The sequence below is a fragment of the Aspergillus tanneri genome (assembly GCF_003426965.1).
Source record: "Aspergillus tanneri strain NIH1004 chromosome Unknown AapTan_2_pilon_pilon_pilon, whole genome shotgun sequence".
NCBI classification, from domain to species: domain Eukaryota; kingdom Fungi; phylum Ascomycota; class Eurotiomycetes; order Eurotiales; family Aspergillaceae; genus Aspergillus; species Aspergillus tanneri.
This window is the reverse complement of record NW_022984629.1, coordinates 3,411,148-3,433,106: the sequence shown is the minus strand read 5'-3', so window position 1 is coordinate 3,433,106 and position 21,959 is coordinate 3,411,148. Positions and strand designations below refer to the sequence as shown.

The 21,959-nt window shown below is 50.4% G+C and overlaps 11 protein-coding genes across 11 annotated transcripts; 5 read left to right on the top strand and 6 right to left on the bottom strand.

Moving 5' to 3' along the window:
- Positions 1–35: 35 nt before the first annotated feature.
- On the bottom strand, positions 36–4,431 carry UTP25 (rRNA-binding ribosome biosynthesis protein utp25; the record flags this gene model as incomplete). The annotated part of the gene is made up of 7 exons (XM_033565807.1): positions 36–1,085; positions 1,149–1,460; positions 2,051–2,906; positions 2,971–3,548; positions 3,623–3,819; positions 3,876–4,267; positions 4,328–4,431. The coding sequence occupies 7 exons, from the start codon at positions 4,429–4,431 to the stop codon at positions 36–38; spliced, it is 3,489 nt and encodes a 1,162-aa protein (XP_033431564.1).
- A 323-nt stretch (positions 4,432–4,754) lies between these two features.
- On the top strand, positions 4,755–5,941 carry ATNIH1004_001106 (eukaryotic translation initiation factor 3 subunit F; the record flags this gene model as incomplete). The annotated part of the gene is made up of 3 exons (XM_033565806.1): positions 4,755–4,859; positions 4,937–5,649; positions 5,725–5,941. The coding sequence occupies 3 exons, from the start codon at positions 4,755–4,757 to the stop codon at positions 5,939–5,941; spliced, it is 1,035 nt and encodes a 344-aa protein (XP_033431563.1).
- Positions 5,942–6,732: 791 nt separating this feature from the next.
- TAF13 (putative transcription initiation factor TFIID subunit 13) lies at positions 6,733–7,300 on the bottom strand (the record flags this gene model as incomplete). The annotated part of the gene is made up of 2 exons (XM_033565805.1): positions 6,733–7,181; positions 7,240–7,300. 2 exons carry the CDS (start codon positions 7,298–7,300, stop codon positions 6,733–6,735), a joined length of 510 nt encoding a protein of 169 aa, XP_033431562.1.
- A 1,310-nt stretch (positions 7,301–8,610) lies between these two features.
- ATNIH1004_001104 (pentatricopeptide repeat protein) lies at positions 8,611–10,770 on the bottom strand (the record flags this gene model as incomplete). The annotated part of the gene is made up of 1 exon (XM_033565804.1): positions 8,611–10,770. The coding sequence occupies one exon, from the start codon at positions 10,768–10,770 to the stop codon at positions 8,611–8,613; it is 2,160 nt and encodes a 719-aa protein (XP_033431561.1).
- Positions 10,771–11,418: 648 nt separating this feature from the next.
- ATNIH1004_001103 (CCDC12/cwf18 family protein) lies at positions 11,419–11,802 on the top strand (the record flags this gene model as incomplete). The annotated part of the gene is made up of 1 exon (XM_033565803.1): positions 11,419–11,802. One exon carries the CDS (start codon positions 11,419–11,421, stop codon positions 11,800–11,802), a length of 384 nt encoding a protein of 127 aa, XP_033431560.1.
- An 863-nt stretch (positions 11,803–12,665) lies between these two features.
- ATNIH1004_001102 (zinc finger CCHC-type containing 10) lies at positions 12,666–13,464 on the bottom strand (the record flags this gene model as incomplete). The annotated part of the gene is made up of 3 exons (XM_033565802.1): positions 12,666–13,131; positions 13,191–13,316; positions 13,376–13,464. 3 exons carry the CDS (start codon positions 13,462–13,464, stop codon positions 12,666–12,668), a joined length of 681 nt encoding a protein of 226 aa, XP_033431559.1.
- An 826-nt stretch (positions 13,465–14,290) lies between these two features.
- ATNIH1004_001101 (putative R3H domain protein) lies at positions 14,291–16,860 on the top strand (the record flags this gene model as incomplete). The annotated part of the gene is made up of 4 exons (XM_033565801.1): positions 14,291–14,341; positions 14,412–15,205; positions 15,269–15,409; positions 15,513–16,860. 4 exons carry the CDS (start codon positions 14,291–14,293, stop codon positions 16,858–16,860), a joined length of 2,334 nt encoding a protein of 777 aa, XP_033431558.1.
- An 831-nt stretch (positions 16,861–17,691) lies between these two features.
- Positions 17,692–18,401, bottom strand: ATNIH1004_001100 (mitochondrial 54S ribosomal protein bL17m; the record flags this gene model as incomplete). The annotated part of the gene is made up of 2 exons (XM_033565800.1): positions 17,692–18,048; positions 18,186–18,401. The coding sequence occupies 2 exons, from the start codon at positions 18,399–18,401 to the stop codon at positions 17,692–17,694; spliced, it is 573 nt and encodes a 190-aa protein (XP_033431557.1).
- A 518-nt stretch (positions 18,402–18,919) lies between these two features.
- On the top strand, positions 18,920–19,362 carry ATNIH1004_001099 (MICOS complex subunit Mic12 family protein; the record flags this gene model as incomplete). Its single annotated transcript, XM_033565799.1, has 2 exons — positions 18,920–18,940; positions 19,015–19,362. The coding sequence occupies 2 exons, from the start codon at positions 18,920–18,922 to the stop codon at positions 19,360–19,362; spliced, it is 369 nt and encodes a 122-aa protein (XP_033431556.1).
- Positions 19,363–19,775: 413 nt separating this feature from the next.
- Positions 19,776–20,516, bottom strand: ATNIH1004_001098 (DUF5315 domain-containing protein; the record flags this gene model as incomplete). Its single annotated transcript, XM_033565798.1, has 1 exon — positions 19,776–20,516. One exon carries the CDS (start codon positions 20,514–20,516, stop codon positions 19,776–19,778), a length of 741 nt encoding a protein of 246 aa, XP_033431555.1.
- Positions 20,517–20,950: 434 nt separating this feature from the next.
- Positions 20,951–21,592, top strand: rps23 (40S ribosomal protein uS12; the record flags this gene model as incomplete). Its single annotated transcript, XM_033565797.1, has 2 exons — positions 20,951–21,209; positions 21,414–21,592. The coding sequence occupies 2 exons, from the start codon at positions 20,951–20,953 to the stop codon at positions 21,590–21,592; spliced, it is 438 nt and encodes a 145-aa protein (XP_033431554.1).
- Positions 21,593–21,959: the final 367 nt, after the last annotated feature.

Here is a 21,959-nt window from a genome sequence, read left to right as displayed (position 1 = left end):
CTGCACCAGGCTGCAGCCAAATCCTGGTAATTCCCTCAGATCGTCCGACCGCCTGCCGCGTCCGCCGCTTCATGCGTTGTTTTCCCCGCCTTTCTCCCCAGCATTCCTCCTCCATGACGTCGCTCTGCATCGCTGTCTGCATCCTGACTCCCCTCGATCGGCTCGTCTGCCTCTCCGGCGCAAGACTCTCGGTCGGGTCGGCTCTCCCGCGCCATCGCTACGTACATGGCGCTGACTAGGATGAGTCCCGATCCCACCCAGCTCACCGCCGACAACGAGCTCCCCCAGACCACTCGGTCGTAGAAAACCGCAAATAGCATCTGCGTATACAGCATGAATGTGGCCCGGGATCCCGACGACGATGGCCGCGGTGCACTCTCGTCATCCGATTGACCATTATCGTCACTCCCATACAGACTGTTGACCTGTTTCTCCTTCCGGCGCGGTGGTGGCGGCACGTACGATAACCCGGCCGTAAGCAGAAACTGGAGCAGAAAGCCACACACACCCAATCCGGTCAGCAAGGTCCATTCCAACGCAGTGCCTGGCAACTCCAGCGGCACCGAGGGGATCACCAGCATGGCTACGAGCGACACCACCGTCGTGACGAGCGAGAAATACGTCACCGATACCAGGGGATGGCATCGTGGACCAATCATCCGGATGGCGGAGTATGCGCACGACGCGCCAAGCACCCCGACCAAAGCCATGATGATTGCCAGCGTCCGGTGGGTTGTGTCGGCCGACTCCTCGTCAGAGTGGGAGAACGGCCGCGCGATCAAGACCACGCCCGCCAGCGACATCAACGCAGCCAGCTGCTGCTTAATCGTGAAGCTTTCATGCGGGATGAAGAACGAACAGGCGTAGCAACTCAGGATGGGCGCCAGGAACGTCAGTACTGTGGCTTCCGACAGCGGTAAGTACTGCACCGAGTAGTACAGTCCGTAAACCCCGAAAAACCCCCCTGTAGCGCGCAGCAGCAGCAATCCGAGCTCAGATCGGGTACCGAAGGGATGCGGTACCTGGGCGTACCACATGTAGAGATAGCTCGCCACCACTGTGATGGACATGCGAGCGAAGAGGATCTGATCCCTGTAAGTACGTCTGTTGATCCACCTGTAGAACCTGCCAGTCCATAAAATACGTACCTGAAACGGAGTGAAACCCCGTCCATTATTTCCCTCCATCTCCAGCGTTTTCGTCATCACATTCATGGACGATCCAAAGAACTGCGACAGCAGCACCAGAATCATTCCTTTGCCCCGAGCCCAGGCCTCGCGGGCGGATTTTTGCGTGCGTTGCCACCACGGCGAGGAGGGTGCTGTCGACCCCAGAAAAGGTCTTCGCACGTCATCGGGATCCGTCCGTCGAGATGTCATCCAGCCAAATCTTGAAAATAAGGAGGGGGGATTCGTATCGTAAGTGACATCCGAAGCTGACTGCTGATGGGGATGGACATCCTTGGAGGGAGAAGACATGGTAGACACAACAATATACACACTTTCTTTCTTATATGTAGATCCCCCTCTCTATCAACATACACACACACATATATATATATATATATCACATGTAGAGGACTGTCTATTTAGGAAAGCATCATAATGTGAAGAAACTTCACCTACACCAAGTTATTTAGTTTAATCTAATTACGGATTTTTCTCCGAGCACCATGACTAATCTAAGCCAAGGGATCCCTTAACTATAGACACTCAGCTGAGGGGGCAAAAAATTGAAAAAAGAAAAAGCAAAGAAAGAAAGAAAGAAAGAAAGAAAAAATACAGAGAATTCAGATAGAAGTAAAAAAGAAAAATAAAGAAATGCAATGAATGTGAAGACTTCCTGCGCTTGTGGCGCTGAGCGCCGTCGGATGATCTGCGGGTACAGTCTTGGATATTGATTGATATTATTAGTGAAATTGATAGTGATATGATATGATATAATATGACATGTACGGGTATAGAGAAATGGATATAACATCCAATTACACAAAGGTAAAGGTATCCCCCCCCCTCTCTCGCAACATGTTACCAACTCTCTTCGTACCTACAATCCGCTCCAGCTTCAACGCATCCCATTTGGAGAACAGTGCCCGCACGCCTCCTTCGCCGGTGGCCTCGACCACCCCGGCCGGACCCAGTCCCAGCATCGCGACCATTTCGCCCCAGAACGTCGGGTTCTCTGGCAGCCCGTACATGATCACCCGCTTGACACCACGGATCTGGTACCGACGGAAATGATGGAATCGCTCCGTGTAGAGGAGTACGGAGTGTCGCCCGGTCATAAAATGCGTGCGCGCTCTGCTGACGTCGCGAGCATCCGTATATTCGGAGATGGCCCCAAACGAGATATTACTGGTCTGCGTCGACGTGGCGAAGTGGTTCCGGATGCGTACGAAATCCAGGTACGACGGGATGAAGATCAGGGTGCCGCCGCCGTTTTTGCCACGACTCGAGGTGATGTTGCGCACGAGTGACGACAGCACCGTCGTCGTGAAGTGCTTGAATCGCGCATCCGGGTCTTTAGCCGGCGAGAGACAGTCGAGCCGCGAGAAGGTCTGCTTGACTGCCATGGGCATCATGGTTGCTTCTGAGATTGCTCCCGCGTACACGGGCGTCAATTTGATCTTGCCGGCTACATTGCGCATCTGCGACGAGAAGACCGAGTTGATCTCCGGCGTCACGAAGGACGTTAACATGATCAGCTGTCGCAGGTAGCGTGCGTTGTTGTCCAGGTACCATGTGCGAACCCGGCTGAAGTCACATCCGTGCGCCTCCTTGGGCTGCAGGTTCAGGTGTTGGAAGATGTAATCGACATGGCCCCAGTTCTGCATCAACAGGGCATCGGTGTGGTCGACGATCACGACCTCGATGGACGACAAGAAGTCGTGATCTCGTTTTTTGGCGCTGGAAGAGTGTCAGCGTTCTTCCCCGAAACACCCTTGTTTAACTTTTTTTGTGGGGGACCTACTCAGCTTGATCCATGATGGTGCGCAGACCCAGGGGACTAGCCAGGATGAGATCGGAGGTGTAGAACTGCGCAAAGAATTTGATGGTCTTGCGAGTGAACTTCAGACCCAGTCGGAACATATCGTCATCGTTCCCTCCAAAGAGCTCTCGAAAATCGTCCGGTTTGTTCTCCCAGCCCTCGTCATCGTCTGCAGAAAAGGTATCGAGGAACCGTTTCTTATTTTCTTGCTGCTCGGGTTGGTAGAATCGGGCGATCGCCTCCACCGCACGCACGCATGCTTGTCGGGTCGGCAGCAGGTAGAGCACCTTGGGCCTGGTGAAGCCTTGATCCCGTACATCGAGGTCGGCATCCGGTTCTTTCGCAATGCGAGCATTGTTTTTGAGCACGCGATCCCGCGTCTTCAACACATGATTGGCCGCATGGACGGCCAAAAGATCCCGCATAGCAACTGTGTTAGACGTGGTTCTGGCACCATACAAGACATCCTGGTAATTGAAGATATACGGAGCAAGATGCTGAGCATGTCCGCTGATTTCCCGGATGTGCTCCGTAGCGGGTCCACTGAGCTTCTTCTTGAGCTGTTTTTGTACGTATGAATGTGTGAGAAGTGCTGTTCTCATTCGTCTAGAGGACCATTAGAAAGGGTGCTTACCTTCACATTGCCAACGTTCTTCATGGCCAGGTGCAAAGGGACGTCATTTCCGATGTCCGGCACCGCTTGCACCAATTTCAACCCTTCTGGAAGTTCTTTTTTGACGGTCCGCCACTGGTTTTCCTTCGCAGCCTGGATCTTCTTAGATAATTCATCTTCCGGTGGAGTTGTAAAATGCGTTTCGAACGGATCATTGTCTATGCGATGTCAGTACGAGCCGGAGCACCAGGATCAATGTAGGAATTTTTACTACCATCGTCCTCATCGCCTCCTTCGGGTTCATCGATGTCCACTTCTTCCAAGCCCTCATCCTCCTCATCCTCCTCATCCTCGGATTCTCGCTGCTCTAGATCCACGTCTGCAAGCGACTCGTCATCCCCTCCGCCACGGGGGAACATCTCAGCGTCGCGTTCCGCTTCATTGGCTTTTTCCTCGACCTTTCTCTTTTTCCGGGCTGGCCCTTTGCTGTCCGAGCTAGTATTGAGTAGTTGGAGCAATTCCGTATAGGGACGCCCGGATTCCTGATCCTCGTGGTCATCTTCTTCGCTGTCTGATGACCCTCCATCGACAAGTTCCTCGTAGTCCATTCCATCATCTATCTCTTCTATAGTAGATTCTTCTCTCCCCGAAGAGCATTCTTCCGACCTAAGTGACCAACCGGTTAGTCGGACTGACCCGTGAGAGATAAAGGTCAATAATGCTCACTGTATCTCGTCTAGTCGGGAGGACGAGAAGCCATCTCGTCTTCTTGCATTGGTCACAGGGACCTTGCCCCGACCTTTGAAGCCTCTGTTTCGAGGAGGGGCCATGAGTAAGAAATCTAATTCGGATGCGTAGATATACGTGGTGGTCGAGGGATTTTGGGAATTATTTCTTGATTTTTTTCTGCTGGGCAGCTTATCTTATCTTAGCGCGAAATTCCCGTTGCGCACACACAATTTGAGCCTCGCCGAACCTCCGCCACCGAGAAGTTGGTGGCAGAAAGAATTGAAGACGAAAAATAGAAACAGAAAGAAAAGAAAACGAGTGACGATTCATCCTGCGCACTCTCCACCACGACAAGGAGTCCCCACCAGCGCGAAAGACTCCCCGAACCTATCTACCAGATTCTCCTTCTCACCGTCCCCTCATCATGACTGAATCCGATTCTTTCGTTCATCTGGCTCGTCCTTTGGGCCCCGTGGCAGTGGGGTCTGCACCGACGACCGCCCCTCTGAATGTAGTCATTCAACCTCAGGTATGTGTGCGAGAGGAGGGCGACTCCGATGGAGGAAAGGGGTTTAGACAATTAGGGTAACTAACGGGTGGCGGTAGGCCCTGTTCTCGATCCTCGATCATTCTCTTCGTCGCAATGCCGATCAGGAACGTGTCATCGGAACCCTTCTAGGAACCAGGTCGGAGGATGGTACTGAGGTGGAAATTCGCAGCACCTTTGCGGTCGGACATACCGAGACGACGGATCAGGTCGAGGTCGATATGGAATACCAGAAGCAGATGCTGGCGTTACATCTCAAGGCCAACCCCAAGGAAGTTCTCGTCGGGTGGTACGCCACTTCGTCTGAGTTGAACACCTTCTCCGCTTTGATCCAGAACTTCTACAGCGGCCAGGGTGATGGCACATGGCCTCACCCCGCTGTCCACCTGACAGTGTCCACCGAGGCTGGAAAGGATATCGAAACCCGGGCCTACATCTCCGCGCCCGTGGGTGTCACCGCTGAGAGAGCTGCCGACAGTGCTGCTTTCATCCCCGTTCCTTACGAGATCCGGTACGGTGAGGCGGAAAGGAGTGGTCTGGAGGCGGTGTCCGCTGCCCGCGATACGGAGGAGCGCACGACCAACATCTTCACTGACATCGAGGCTCTTGAGCGCGCAATTGAGGAGGTTTTGAGCATGATTGACCGGGTCTCCCGGTACGTCGAGTCGGTTATTGATGAGGAGGCTCCTGCTTCCACGGCTCTGGGCCAGTTCCTTCTCAACACTCTCGCTTTGGCTCCCAAGGTCGATGCGGTGGATATCGAGCGTGACTTGTATGTTTTCCCTTCTTTTCCCCATCCTGTTAATTATGGTATAACTCCGTTTCTTTTACTAACTCGATTCTCCAGCAACAACCACATCCAGGATGTCCTGGTTGTGTCCTACCTAGCCAACACCATCCGTACACAGATGGAGCTATCCAACCGGCTAGCAACCGCCCAGCTTACTCTGGGTGGAGAATCTGCCAATGCCGAATCTGGTCAGCGCGGCCAACGAGGCGGCAAAGGAGGCCGTGGAGGACAACAGCGGAACCAAGAACGTGGTGTTGAAGAGGCTCGTGCGTAAGAAGAATGGGAAAGAGAAATAGTTTAGATATGTTCTCTTCTTTTTGCACATCTCGATGCACATCTTGATAGTCCTATCCGTTTTTCGCTTTTCGCATTGTTCGTTTTTGTGTCTTTTCTCGCTCCTCGCTGTTGTTTCCTCTACCCATTATCTTTTTGATACATGTCTGGGGTCCTATTTTATCCAGGGGTTATCTCATTATATGGAAGAAGAACCGAAAAAAGCATTCTGTCAATTTCTGCTCCTATTTACTTTACACTCCCACGGCTTTTCTCTGTGTTTTCCCTCTATTTTTGGTTACTGGAGCATTTCAATCTAAAGGACGGAACCAAAAACAAAAACAAAACAAGAGTACGGCGTATGGGAGTCAAGTCAATCTGGCTTTGTTCAGAATGGTTGGGAAAAAACAAAAGGAGAGAGATGAATGGAGTGGTCCTCGGGATAAGCTGATAATGGGGTTTTGATGTGAGAAGGTCGTTGCTTTCTGATGTGTAGATTCGATGATTACGAAGTCGCATCTTCGACAGTGGCGTGCAAGTCATGATGAATGGACATACATATGCTAAAAATGTTTACAGTCGCAGTGGAATTTATGTTTCAGAGAATTCAAATTAGCCACTGATTTCATAAAATTATACCGTATTGGTGCATCATCCTTGATCAACGCCCCCATGCAGATAGTGGAATGTCTATGTATGAAAGCCATTATGTTCGGTCATCCAGAAACGCCGTATGTAGTAGGACAGAAAAGGAAAAAGGAAGGATGAAAAGAAGAGGGGGAAACAGTCTGATCAAACAGTGACCTTTCTTTTCTTCGAAATAGCATCCTCCGTAGCATCCGAATCGCGTCTAGGACCTCTCTTACCCTTACCCTTGCCCTTCTTACCATCCGCACTGTCCACGGTTTCCTCGAGACCCTTTTTCCCAGCATCTTTCAGATTGCCCACCTGATCATCATTCTGATCGAAGGCCTTCCGCGCCTCCTTGAGTTCACGTTCCATCCGCAACAGTTCCTGAACACGACCCAGTTTGTTGGGATCACGACGCAGTGCAAACCGAAAATCATCGACCTTGATCTTCTGACGGCGCGAGTAGCTGGCATACTGGGCTGCGCCATGGCACATCTCAAGAACAAAATCGGTCACGATCTCATCGAGTACGCGGACCGTTTCGGGGAGAGGCTCCGCAGGAAAAGACGGATGAGGACTCGGATCGCCGTAGGCAAGAAGTAGAAGACGAACTATAGAAGTTGACCTGGTTAGCGAATCGATTCGTATTCCGTAGTCGGAATCACTCACGTTCAGAGGGAAAGTTCATCTGGCCCTTGTGACGGGCAACTCGAGCCCTGGGTTCAGCCATGGTGGAGGGATTCTTCTTTTTCTTGCTCGAGGCTGCGTCCGAGCGAGAATGTTCTTCTTCAGTCGCGGCGGTCTTGGGTTTAAAGGCGCGATGATAGCCGGTGCGGATCAAGACAGTTTCTTGGGGGTTGAACGGTCACGGAGGAGCAAGATGCCTCGACACATGGCCAGAACTGGGTTATCTGGTTAGTCAGTATGGATTCCTGGAGACCGATGGTCCAGGAGTGTGACCGGGCAGCAGTGACGATGATCCAGTCGTTGGAGACGAAGCTCTAGCATTGTTGGGTGAAAGGCGGTGCCGTAGAGCTCCCGTGGGCGGTGAGAGGAAGCATGGCGGCAGAATGAGAGTCGAGATTCGGTGGGATGGAAAGCTGGCCATATTCAGCTAAATATCGATTTGTTGCTTATCCTGCAAATAGCACAAGTGGGTGTTTTGGGGTATAGTCTCAAAGAGTACAAGTGAAGGAGTAGAGGAATCAACTCAGTCTGTAAGGCTTGGCATGGTAAACAACCAAGATGGTGAGTGAAGAGTCTAGGAATCACCTGCTAGCAGTCCCCATGCTTCCAATGATATGGTTGTTATGAAAGAATGAAATTGAATTCTGACCAATAAATATACTGCAGTCAGCTTTGTTCAATTTTCAATCCCTCCTCTTAGTTATCTTGCTCATCATCTGCACGAGCACCTATGTTCATTCTATGTTGCCCGGGTTTATGGACCGCAATCGACATGGGTAGGTTTTGTCTCCCTTGTTTACTATATCTCAGGTGTGAGATCAGCTGGTTGCTAATCTGTTATTCTCAGCTTCTTCGGGATATTTTGGAAATGTGCTCGAATCGGGGAACGACTCAGCCCATACATCAGTATCTGCTGCGTGTTGATGGCCGTGAGTAGAATCAACGTTCCGATGGTCCATCAAGAATGGGTTGACTAACAGTGATACTCTCGCAGGTCTCGATCTTCTTCGGTGGCTGATTTATACCCTTTGACTTGCTTCTCACCCTTTCTTTCATGACTTCATGGTTTTACCAGGCAATGGGCGTTACTGCAGACTTCATGTTGATTTGGGCATCACCTATGGCATAGGGTTGTCTTTCCTCTTTTTGTCGTCTCAAATTTTTGGTATGAGTTATATATGCTTTGTACATACGTCAAGTGATATCTTACATTGCGCCCATGGTGTGGTATCTATCAGTACATCCATACTCTATTGAAACCCCAAGGTATTCTAAATCCATGCTCCAAATAAGAGGGGGAGAAAGGAGGGGAAAACTGGGAAAGGGTATCTCATAGTTGGGTCATAGCTTAAGTTAGGTACGACGGCTGAGACGCTGCAGACCTTGATCGAGCTGTCGTTCGTTTTCCATCGCCTCGTTCTCATCCAGTACAAGAGGGGATGCTGTTTCCGGCTCTGGGAGGTCAATTCGAGGTTCGGGCCCTTTGTCCAGCTCTTCGAGTGCCACCCACAGGCGTTCCGGATCCCGGAGGTAGCGGAGGCTCTTCATAGTCCACTCGTCGATAGCAAACCCTTGCTTTTCCATGGCTTTTATAGTTTTGGCAACCTCAGGGATGTTCTGTGCATTGGCGTAGCCACTGATTATAACGTTCCAGGTAATGACGTTATACTCGACCTGGTGCTTGGCCATCATATCTTTCACTTTTTCTGCCGCAAGCGGTTGTCGGCTGTAGATGAACGTGGCAAGTAAAAGGGTCCACGTTCGGACGGTTGGCTTTGCAGGAACAATAACCAGACTGTCCCGGCCACTGTCGAGTAGGTCATTAGAAGCTTGCAGCATATCCTCCACCAGTCGTACAGCCGGTCGCAGCCCGCGGGGATCGTCCCGGAAAGCCACTAGGAACTCATTATAGACATGGTCCGTAACTTGGAGAGGGGCTATGGTTTTATGTCCCTGCGCCACGAGCGACTTAAACTTGGTATAGACGCGCTGCGCGTTGGACACATTGTTCTGGCATCGGAGGTAGGTCGCGATAATAATGTACAGAGCCACAACGGATGGGGGAGAATTGTCGCCTCGTATCAGAGGAGCATACTGTGGGGGAATGATGGTGAGCTCTTTTAGAGGAGTTAGGTCGTATAATTGGTTATACATGTCCAGCATGGAGTAGAATATCGTGTTGGGGTCGACGTCTGCGTCAATATGTTTCGCCGTGAAGGTAAAATGCGCATGGAGCAGCTTGCTCGCTATCCATGGGTTTTTCTGGAACTCTTCCACGGGCCGAATCTCCTGCGTCAATAAATCCACACGCTCCCGATCGCCACGAACAACAGCATCATTGAGAAGGGTGAGATAAGTGTACGAATCCGGTTCTATGCCTTGGTTTTTCATGTAAGTCAACATGTCATATCCCAATTGCGGGTCTCCGGTCTTGAAAGCATTAGCGAGAACAATATTCATCATGTCCCGGTCTGGCCGCACTCCCATTTCGAGGAGCTTCGGGAGAATGCGAAAGTTGCGTCCTTTGGAATCATCCCGAACAGAGTCTAGCAGCAGTAATTTGCAGCAGTGACGCATGACTGCTACAGAATCCAGTGTAAAATCGCGTCGTTTCAACTGCTGAACCTGTGCAAGTGCCTCCAATGCCTTGTCAACATCACCCAGTTCTGTAAACCGGTGCATAAAACAGAGCCAGGTCTCAGCTTTGATGTCCGAACCGCGTTCGTGCACAATGTTATAAGCCTGATATACTTTGTGCCGGTCGGCTCTCTGGATATAGAGCCGCACACCTTTCTGAGGCAAGAAAACAACGGGCCACAGTGTTGGATCTAAGCACGTTTCAATGACTGATCGGTATGTATGACCTGGTATTTCCCGACGCTTTAGCTTATCGGAATAGAAAGCATCCAAGAAGATCACGGAATTAGCCACCATCAAGAACACTGGCTTGTGCGCACTCTGGCACGTAACGAGGAGAAACTCCCAAGCTAATTCAGGGGAGTTGTGTAGCAACCATAGGGACAATCTCTTCCAGTGGTCCGCTTTCTCAATTTTCCCTAGCTCTTCCCAGGCTTCACGAAAACTGCCTTGACAGTCTGTTGAGATTTTCTCGAGAAGATCCAAGTCATCGTCACGCAGATCCAGGTGCGGTAAAATATCACTTTTAATGTTCCTTTTATAGAAATTCGCCTTGTATAATTCGGAGCAGCAGAGTTTCCATTTAAGGAGCTCTTGTCCATCCAGCAACAGACAATTCGACCTTATCCTCCCCTCCCATTCAACAGACTCCCGGCTTACCACTTTCCGTCTCTGTTTAACTTCCCCGTTATGAAAGACGAGGTCATTATAGCGAACGAGAGAGGTCGCACCACTTTCGAGGAGACTGTATGTTTTGAAAAACGGAGCTTGGTCATCTCGTTGGCGAAAGGACGGTGTATCTTCCTCGGCACGGGCTTCGTGTTTTTCGTTGGTCGACGAAACTGTGCTTTGAGAATCTGACGACCCGGAATACATTGAATTGTCCCACGCGTATCCGTCAGAGAAGGCTTCAGGATTAGACACATCCTCATGTTGAACCTTACTCTTTACACCAGGGGGGCGTGATGCGGCGCAAGGTGTCCAACTATTTTCGGCTAAGCGAGTATCGCCCAAAGGCGTTGTGCTAGAATTTTGCGCATAATTGGCAATATTCCGCGCAGTTGAAGTTTTCGTCTTCCTGCAATCCTGACGCCCTAGACGCAGACTATGCCGCGGAAAACAGGATGGCAGACCAGCGTTGAAGCGAGAACGCAGGAGATGATGCGGACAAGCTGACATTCAGGATTTCTTGATGTCGTACATTAGAACAGGATATAATAGGGTAAGGACGAGGACAGCGCAGTAATGGGATGGCGAAGGGTGATGGGCTAAGTAACTTTTCACTGTAGCAGCTTATCGATCCAAAAAGCCCATTTTCTTCCGGCATGGCTGTGGCTGGTGCCCCCGGCCGGACTGTGGCGCACCACTTCCGATACCAGCAAGAGAAATTAATTCCGCAGAGCATCACTACATCCGGATTTTGTTTCGTGTCGCAAGCACTCCCATTCTGGGGTTCAAATATTGCCTATTATCTAGTACTCTTGTATTACTCTTGACGGCCTCCCATTTTACCTACTCACAATTATGGCCTCCACCCATGCCTCGCTCGATGCGGCAGCGGCAGAGCGCAAAGCTCGTCTTGCGAAGCTTGCATCGTTGAAACGGAAGAAGCCAGAATCAGAGCCCCAGGCAGAAGCTCAAGCTCAAGATGAGATGAAGGAGGATACCTTCGATGAGGTCGCAACAAAATATCTCTCGGGAAGGAATTATGACGCGGAGACCCGTGGCCCAAAGTTGGGTTTCGATCAATCCCCACTCGACGGACAGGCTACGTTGGAAGCACAAGCCGCCGAAATAGCGAAAGCAACGGCAGAGCAGGCGAAAAAGGATGACGAGGGGGGACCAGCCGATCGATCTATTCAAGCTACAGCCCAAGAAGCCCAACTGGGATCTCAAACGGGATCTTAATGAGAAAATTAATACCCTCAACGTGAGGACACAAAATGCAATTGCAAGACTTGTTCGTCAACGGATGGAAAATGTGCAACGTGCAGCCAAGGCCAAAAGCACGAATTCCAGGGGAGATGGGCAGGGAGAGGAAGTGGGCATCGAAGGTGAAATGTTAGTGGAGGGAATCCATGTCCGCGAGAGGGAGGAAGAAGATGAGAAGGATAGCGAGAATTAAATGTCATGATTTTGATACCCTAGGGGAGGTATGGGCGCTGTTATGATTTGGTCTTATCCTTATCTATGTTGCTTGTTTTGTTTTTAAGGCGCTCAGAATCGGGATCCGGGTGTACATCAAAAAGGCGTTAAGGATACATACATTGCAGTTAAATCATGGACATCAACTTTGATACACTAAAACAAATTAAACTAATATAATACAGCATCATGTCTATAATATTACTTCCAGCCGTCCTCTTGTGCTGTACGGAGTACACTCGCAGGCAAAACTTGAAGGAAAATACTTGAACCCCTTACCCCCCCCACCAAAATCTCGCTTTCCTGATCACCCCGCCCTTTGATATATTTTACCTTTGTCCCTTCCCCAGATTTCGAATAAATATCTAACAATCATTGACCCAAATTCATAGCTTGAGTCAGAGCAAGACGCTTGCTGTAAGGACTAAGGCTTCGATCTCTTCGAGGCTGAGATGGAGCACCATTTTGCTCGCGTCCACCCCCTCTACCATGTGCTTGGTTTTGATGATGGCGTGAATTATCCCACAGGTTCACATGACCTCTTGTTGAGTCTTTTGAATACTTGTGGTCGTCACTCACAGTAGCTGTCGTGGCGGAGTGCCTGTCTCTTGCAATGCGACTTTGGTCTACACTCCAACTCCGACTTCGTCCTCTGCGACCTCCGTCCCGGGATACGTTCGTCGCGCGGCCACGTTGCCCTGGACTGGATACTCGGTGCCTTCGTCTAGTATTCCTATCATCCGGCCAGTCGCGCGACTGTGAACGAGTCCCTTTTTCTGACGACTGAGAAGAGCCTGTGTAGCCGGATGACGAGTCACTGTATCTCCTCTTTCTTGACCTTGAGGGACGAGAGGGCGTTGACGAAGTCCGCTCACGGCCACTTGGTGCAGTGTAGCCTGAATGACGAGGCGGGGACTCGGAACGTGAGCGACTTGTGGATATTGTAGATACAGAGTTTGTAGAATGTGACGATACTGATCGAGCTCTTTTGACGTTTGTCCTTCGGTCTCGAGGGGATCGAATTCATCCAAGTCTCTCTTACGACCACGCTCTTCCTCCCGTTTAGTCAACAGCTCATCAGCCAAGCCTTTTCTATAGACATATTAAACACTTTACTAAATACTATACATATATAACATGAATAAACTTACGTGCGCAGGAGGTCATTCGGGACCTCTGTTGAAAGCTGTGGCCTCAAATTCGGATTTAGCAGTTGCTGTGTACGAGAGGGGCGGGATGCATAGGGCCGCTCCTGGGCAGACACTGTACACTCATAGCTATAGTGCCGTGCTAACAAGTTAGCTAGGGACATTCAGATGGCCAGAATACAGGGGACATATCTCGTTTCAGGCATTTTTGACACAAGGTGGTAGCGGTTGCCTTTGAAGGACCCCGTACGCCCGGGGCGTTGCGATAGCGGTTCATCTAGGGCAGTAAAATATAGACGTATGTGGCCTAAGGGCTCATTTAAGGTCTAGATGACCATGAATCGCTGCAAGCTTCTCTAAATCCTGTGCGATCCGCCTATATATCAAATCCCCTCCGCGGCTGTTCAGGCAAACGAGTGGGCTAGTCTAAGCGCGCGGCTCACCGCCGGCAAGCGCCCTTCACGGTTCGCTCCTTCTCAGCCCAAACGAAAAAGACCCAAAAAAAAAAAGCCACCACCATTGATCCACTAGACCACCGACCACATCAACGAAAGCAGAGCTGTCTGGCCGGCTCGATTCCCTCCATCTCGGCAGGGACTCGCTCGTTTTCTTTCAGATTGGGAGGAGCTTTATTGCTTCCTTTCACGAGAAGTTCACGATTCGAAAGAAAAGCCATGATCCGACTTTGTTAGGCCTGTCTCTCCACTTCGCATCTATCTACGTCCCTAGTGCCTCCGATCTTTTTACCATTCGATCCGCTACTGGCCTTCGCCCTATCCTGATTGCTTGCAACACACGGCTCATCGTGTACTCACTGGTCCTGACTCCAAGCGGTTTTTTCCCTATGGCGAATTACGTTTTTCAAAGATATGCGGTCGTTCTTTTTGGGCTTGTGTGAAGTGGGATTTTTGAGTGGCTTTTTATAGCTTCGAATCTCGGATTCGTCCTTGTGAAAACTTGTATTCTGTCCAGTTCAGACTGCAATTTCTCCTCTCAGGTTTTGTCTCATTCTTCGAATTCATCCTTACCTGCTCGTTTGTCACGCCAAAAGAAGAGAAGTCAACAAGCGAATTTCGAATTATTCCTGGGGGTTTGGCGAAGTCATGGCATCGAAAGGATCTACAGGAGGCGAACATCGTCTCTCTTTTGCAAAGGTATGTTCATTTGTACGAATAGACTATCGCAATGTAAATGATGGCTCCATCCTTCTGACTTGCGCATAAGATTGCTGCTATGCGCCCACCGAACTCGGAAGATCTTGTCGCATCTGATGAAAAGAATGGTTTACAGTCAGCCGAGGAACCAACATGTACCGAATCACAAGGCCCCAAAGATGTCCCCACGAGCCAGGAAAGCTCGGACAAGGTCTTCTGTGAGACCAGTCCCGTCAATCGAAATGTCGATAGTCTATCGGGAGCGATGGACGACGTACACTTGGAAAAAAAGGGCCAAGAGAGCCCCGGCTTTTCTGAAGGTCGAGACACCGGGTCTCTAAAACGAGAGGCTTCTTTCGAAGATGATCGCACACACCTGTCGAACTCCTCAACGAAGCCCACGAGTTTTGACTCGAAGAGCATGGCGTCGGTTACTACTTTCGCAATGGACGAGAAGGACTCCCTACGACCCGATGATAGTGCCAGTGTCCAAGCCGTTGATGAAGAAGAGAGTCTTTCTGGCGCAGCTTCTGGCGCAGCTTCTGGCGCACCCAATTCGTTGACGGGCTCTGAGTCCGGTGCTCGTGGTTTCAGAGATATACAGAGAGCTCGAGCAACCTTACACAACATGGGACCTATCTTCGACGGAAATCAGAGAGCCAATGGCGCCGTCATGCCAGAATCTGTCTCTAATAATTTTGTTGTCCCAACCCCGGACGGTTTTCCAGGGAGCCAGCCGATACCAATGCATCCATTTCCCCTGGAGCCGGATGAGAAACTCCTGGAGGCGATGAAATCTCCAAAGGATCGTCTCTTAATTTTGCAACTAGAAGAAAAAGTCCGACACTTTATTCAAAGTTCTAAGTAAGTCTACCTGTGACACGCTTGGAACTTTTCGTAACTGTCTTACCTAACGTTTCGTTGCAGAGAGCAATCTTTGGAACTACCACCATCCAATGCCTTTGGTCGACTCCTAGCCCATAAACTGGGTGATTATTACCATTTGACCCATTTTGTGGATAACAATGTTACATCCGTCCGACTTCATAGGACACCTTTCTGTCGGCTGTAAGTTTTTCTTCTCTTCTTGGTACATACCATGAATGATTGAGCCGGAAACACGTCAACCAAAGGGAAAAAAGACTGACATATAGTGTTAACTTTATTGCAGGCCTACTCCTCTTTCTGTCTTGCATGCTTCCACAAACAGCACGCCACCCCCTGCTATGCCTGCGATGAAGATTATGCGCCGCACAGATGGAGAGCGGCCTTACACTGAAGGAAGCATAGCGGCCAGCTCCGGCATCCCATCTAAAACAGGGTCAGAAGCTGGTGACAGTGGAAATGATGGGGACCGTGGCAGCTCTTCGGCCGGTGCTACACCAGCCAAAGACAGAATGGCATTGACCCGGGAGGAACGAGAAGCGAAGTACCATGAAGTCAGAGAGCGGATATTCCGAGATTTCCCAGAGTCCAAATCTTCAGAGAATGCGAGTGGTGATCTAGGTACTAATATGTCGCGTTCGAGTTCAACAAGTGGACGTAAGAAGACGCAGAGACAGAAGACTCCCCATGATGACAGCTTCGAAGTCCGCTCCCAGTTCAACGCCTACTACCCTGGGATGCATTATACTCAAGGATCACTTCCGTATAATATGACCATGAACGATCCCTCATTTCACGGCCAGCCTTGTATGGTAGGGCCTGGAGTGTCTCCTCCGGGCACGAGTTACGTTCATAGCGGTCAGAATGGTGGCATGTTCTCTACTCCCATGAACTCCACGCCTCAATATCCCATGCCTGTATCCCCCCAGATGGCTACAAGCGGCCCGTGGCAGAACGGTGCTATGCCTCAACAATCCCCCTATTCCGGATATGCCACCTTCAACCAATCACCTGCAGTGACTGCAGCCAAACCGTCGCCAGCAATGAACAGTTACCCCATTCCCAATTCTATGCAGTTCCAGCATACACCTCCCGGTTGGTCTTCCCCGCCTTATCATGGAGGCTATCAACAACCCACACATCGGAACCAACCGCCAATGCCCTGGCCGAACTATCAGTCGCAGACATTCAATCCGACATCGTATCCTTATACCCAATACCCGGGTCAGCCAATGAATCCAGGAGTGCAGAGTCATTCGAGTGCGCATCCGCTGCCAGGAAGTTTTACAAGACCCGCATTCAATCCCCAAACTCGTTCCTTTGTTCCGGCCGGTGCTCCTCTGGCTCGACATCCTAGCAAAAGCAACCAGCATGGCATGGTCTCGTACCCGGCCATGCAAGCTGGTGTACAGCCTCAGGGAGCAGCCTTGGGGGGTAGGGATTCTATCGCGAAATGGGGAACCCCATCTCATCTTCCCCCGAAACCACCACCGTCTGAAGTCCCGTCTGATTTTGACCTAAAGCATCGGGCTAGCAGTGGTACGACTCTTCCCTACCCTAACAATGGTTTGCAAAGTTCGAAAAACGGCCCACTAGTTGTTTCTGGAGGAACCAGCCTCCCACGGTCGAATTAGAGGCCAGTCCGACTATTTCATTTAGCCAGTGGCTAAGCATAGAATCCTTACAGACCGAAACACACCTGCTCTTTGTATGCGTGATAAGGGAAAGGTTGTTCGAGATGGCGGCTCCTATCTCCGGCAGATAGAGTACTGAAGCCTCATGAAGTTTTCGGCGGCTATCTGTGGAAAATGGATTTCTTCCGTCTTGTCTACGGTAAAAATGTGTGGGAAGCTGGCTTTGTGTAGACACCATGGATGCCGTTTTGTTAAAAGCAGTCTTAATTCCAAGTACGACATGTTGCTATCGTGCTTATTATCTAGATTTTGCTGGCCCTGAAGGCGGAAGATGGATGCTAAGCTACATAAGACTTATGAACTTAAATCAAGAAACATTTGAATCTTTAACACATGGCCCTAGATTTCTCGATCACGATATCGTACAAACACGGACCCAAAGTATGGACGTATCCGGTAAAAACGCTATCCACTTGGGTGAGAACCAATAAAAGAAGTTAGAATCAAATAAGATACATACAGTAGATATGCTAGACAGGGGAAAGGAAAGAAGTGTAAACTCAGGGACATCCTTCCGAGAAATGGCCGGCAATCTGCACACCAAGACAGCTAGAATTACACGATCATGATAGGTACGTAGGAAGTAAACAAGACAAAAAAGAGAGAACATGATAGATACAGATATGCACCAGTAGACCACTAGGAGGAGAAGGTGGTCTCAAACCGTCGCATCGGGTTGCTTAACAACCAAGTGATCCCCAATCCGTAAGGGAATCGTCTTGATTTGACGTCAGAAATGCCACATGATGATTGTATACAAGTATTGCACGTTCATTGCTTCTCGTCCACATCCCTGGAGCTTTTGGTCTCCTTCCCGTCCAGTGCCAACCGATCAATCGCTCTTTCCAGGCCCTCCACGCCGTCCTTTCGGAACCTCGTCACCTTGCGCACATTCATAGCAGTCAGCTCATTGAGGGTTTCCAGACCCTGTGACCTTTGTCGGGCGATCGTCCGTGCTGTCAGAGCAAAGCGCATATCCTTCGGTCCGTCGACAAGTTCCAGGATCGCACTGGGTGCCTGGTCATCTTTCTTGGGCTCGACTCGCAATACCCGGGTATAACCGCCGGGACGTTCGGCGTAGCGTTCGCGAAGGGGACCGAAAAGCTTCGGGAGCAAATCATGAGGAGTCTAACTGGTTAGCTGGGGGTAATAAACAGCTCGCAGGAGACATGTGGGTGAAGGGGGACATTTTGCCAGTGTCTTCTGCTAAATCTCCAGACGGGAAAAAAAGGAGACCACAAAGGACTTGAACAGTCCTCACTTACATAGAAAATCGACAATGCTCTTTTCCTGCTCGCCTCTGTGTTCTTCTTGCCCAAGGTGATCAATTTCTCGGCCAGTCGTTGGGCCTCCTTGGCCTTGGGCCATGTCGTCGTGATCGACTCGTGTTTAAACAGAGACGTAACCAGATTTCGGAGCAAAGCCTGTCGATGCGACGACTTGCGGCTGAGATGACGGTATTTAGCAGCACCACCGGCCATGGTGAAGGTGGGAAGTAGAGCGATTCGACGGAGGTTCTTTTCGTAGGTGGGATTGTATCAGATTCAGATAGAGAGAGGAATATAGCCGATCGACGTGGCCGATCAAAATCCCTGGAGGAAAGTATATTATATGCGAGAGAAAGAAAAGGAGATGTTCGTTAAGATGAAGATGGTTGAATGTTCTCTCTCTCTCACTCTCTCTCTGAAATTGAAGATTCGACTTTCCGCCGCAGCCAATCGGAGTGCTGGAAACGGCAATGCCGAGCAGACAACGCAAAAGACGGAACTTATGGAATGACTCCTTCTTCCCTTCTTTTTTTGGGCCTGTCTGGTGGACTACGGTGCCAATTCTTTGGGATCGAGTCTGTATCTCTCGAAGTCGATCTTCCCCCTTCGTCTAGATATTCCGCTCTTTTGTCCTTGTCTTCTCCCTCGCTGCGCCGAGAGCCGTGGCTCTTCTCCTCCGCCTATCCGACCCCAGATATAAATTAAATTAACCAACGAATATCACGATCAAGATGGGGTTCTTCACTGGTTTTGTGAGTTCTTGACGCACCCTCGCTTCGGTGCAAACGAAACGTCACGGATCCACGGATGCTAACGCGGCCTACAGTTCAGCGGGTTCGCATTAACCACCTCTGTACTGTACATCTCAATCCAGGTCCATCGGTCCCACCGTCTTGATCAGCGCGACCTCATCCGTGAACAGACTCGGATTCTGAATCGGTTGGCTTCCCCCGTGGGCGCTTATGACCGTCGCCTTGTCCCGCGAAATCTTCCCCAACCGGACAGGGAGGCTACCCGGCCCTCCAGACCGGAATTGAAAGATCTACTGAAGCATAGATGGAACAAGGAGGTAGAAATGTTAGCCAGGAAGGCGTACGAAAGTCGATGGGTGGATGCGCGGGATACGGCGGTGGAAGGATGGAAAAGTTTGATTCGGCTTGTAAAAAAGGAATGATGGAGTGCTTGGATGGTTACTTACATACTCATTTGGTGTTGTTTGACATTGGATGAATAGTTCAAAATTAGATACCCTGCCATTGTCATGACTAAAATTTGGATGCTATACTACTACTATGTTCACATAACGGGCGATGGAGCCTTATCTCATGGTTGCGCGAACTTCATACGTCCACGCTTATGCGGAACCCCCGAACATTGACCTGGGGACGGGGTAGAATTTCGTTACCCTAGAGGCGACGCGGAGATATCAACGCTCTACTGCGCGTATAACAGTAGAGCAACATGTCAGTTTCATGTGCAAGACATGAGGCCAGAATAACATGGCGAGTCAGCCATCAGACAAGTAACAGTGCACTATACATGCACCAATAGGAATCGCTGGAGAATCAAAACACCGCCCCCAGAGTCTCATCCGGTGTGGGTTGGCTGTGTCGATTCAGCTACGCTGTTTGCATCCGTGTCGCTCCATATATCTCTGCTCTCCCTCTCGACCACCTCCATAGCCTCAGCCACTTCCTCGAGTTTAGCCACCACATCCAACACGCCGCCATTGACTCGATCAAAATAACGATCATTCGCCTCTCGCCTCTCACGCGCCAAGGCAAGATCTTTTTCGGTTTCCTCGTCCAAGTTCCTAGGGGACGAATCGTCCGCAGGGGCCGGATCACCCGAGGTCGTGACGGTATTGCGGGAGCCCTTTCGCACCGACGAGGGTTTCCCCAGAGTCCCTTTGCCATCTGATCCGTCGTCATCCGCTTCACTGCGCGCCCATGCCTGCGCAAGCTTCAGCTGCTTGGTGCGGAGATCCTCCAGCGCCTTAGAATGTTTCTCGCCGAAAACGTGTTCGCTCGTAACGGCACTCAGCTCGACTTCCGATAAGGCATTTTGCATTTCCTGCCAAATGGCGTCTGATCGGTCGGCTTCGCCTGCAGACTGCTTACGAGATAGGAATGGTGACGTGGACCCGGGGGTCTCCAGGACCCCAGACTGGCGCGACGAGCGATGACGCTGCAGGGGAGGCCGCTGGCTTGTTCCAGGAGAGGAGAGGGGGGAAGCATCGTGAAAAGAGGGGCCTTGGAAGAGAGCCGGAGGAGGGAGACGCTGGGTACTAACCCTCCTCAGATGTTCCATACGAGGGGCGGCATCCATGGCGAATTATCTAACTACCGTAACTACAACGTAGTAAAGTAATTAATTGTAACCATCCATAGTATAGGATTATCTTATCAAGGGCCGACGTTTCTCCGGATGGCTCGCTTAGCGGCCAACGGGCGCACAGCCGAAGATTCATTTTGACTTAGCGAGACCGCCTCAAGGAACCTTTCGACCTTCGACTTTCGACAACCATCCCCATCAGGCCTTTTGGCGAAATTTTATCAGTCGGTACGTTTTCCCCCTGGTGTATGACTTCGATTCGAGGGATTTGTCCATCCATCACCGGATTTTCCACGATCTCAACCTCCCTCCTTCCCTCTCGGATCAGTCAAAAATCAAATCAACCCACCAGTCCAGATAGCAGCATAAGAATCCAACGCTGATTTTTTCTTGTTTCTAAGACCATCCTTCGAACATAATACGCCAAGATGGGTAAGGGAAAGCCCCGTGGTCTCAACGCCGCGCGCAAGCTCGCGACTACTCGTCGTGACAATCGCTGGGCCGATCTGCACTACAAGAAGCGTCTCCTCGGTACTGCCTACAAGTCTTCTCCCTTCGGTGGTGCTTCGCACGCCAAGGGTATCGTCCTCGAGAAGGTTGGTGTTGAGGCCAAACAGCCCAACTCTGCCATTCGCAAGTGTGTCAAGGTCCAGTTGATCAAGAACGGCAAGAAGGTCGCCGCTTTCGGTGGGTGAAATCCTTTCTTTTACCTTTTTTAAGCCTGTGGGGGATTCCATGTGTTGTTTAGATCGAAAAGAGATGGTTATGATACGGGGAGGGGGATTCGGGGCTAATTAGAATGGACAAACATGAATGGGATGAGCAAGAACGACGGAGTTTTTTTTTTTTTTTTTTTTGGTGAACCCCAGTGCTGACGGAATGAATTCACAGTCCCCAATGACGGTTGCCTGAACTACATCGATGAGAACGACGAGGTCCTCCTCGCCGGTTTCGGTCGTAAGGGTAAGGCCAAGGGTGATATTCCCGGTGTCCGTTTCAAGGTCGTCAAGGTCTCCGGTGTCGGTCTGATGGCTCTGTGGAAGGAGAAGAAGGAGAAGCCCCGCTCGTAGAGCAGTGCACAAACGGGGTGCGATGCAAATTATGGAGAGGGGCCCATTCCATGGAAGATGGGAAGATACCAATGGGATTCTGTCTTCGGTCTATATGGTCTGGATATTATGGTTCAGGACGGATGACCCTGCAAAAATACATTGCAGCTACTACGATTGATATACTCATAAAAAGATGGCGCCATGATTGATTTTCTTTGGGACGGGCCCGAAAATATCAAACTTTCAAAAATAAGTGACCTGACTTACGACGTAGTTTCGTAGGTTCCATCTCCGAGACGTCTACAGTCGGGATGAATCTGTACACTCAGGCGGCCTTCAAGTATTAGATTCCTAAGTATCCTTTGTATACCAAGTTGGAAGCAGT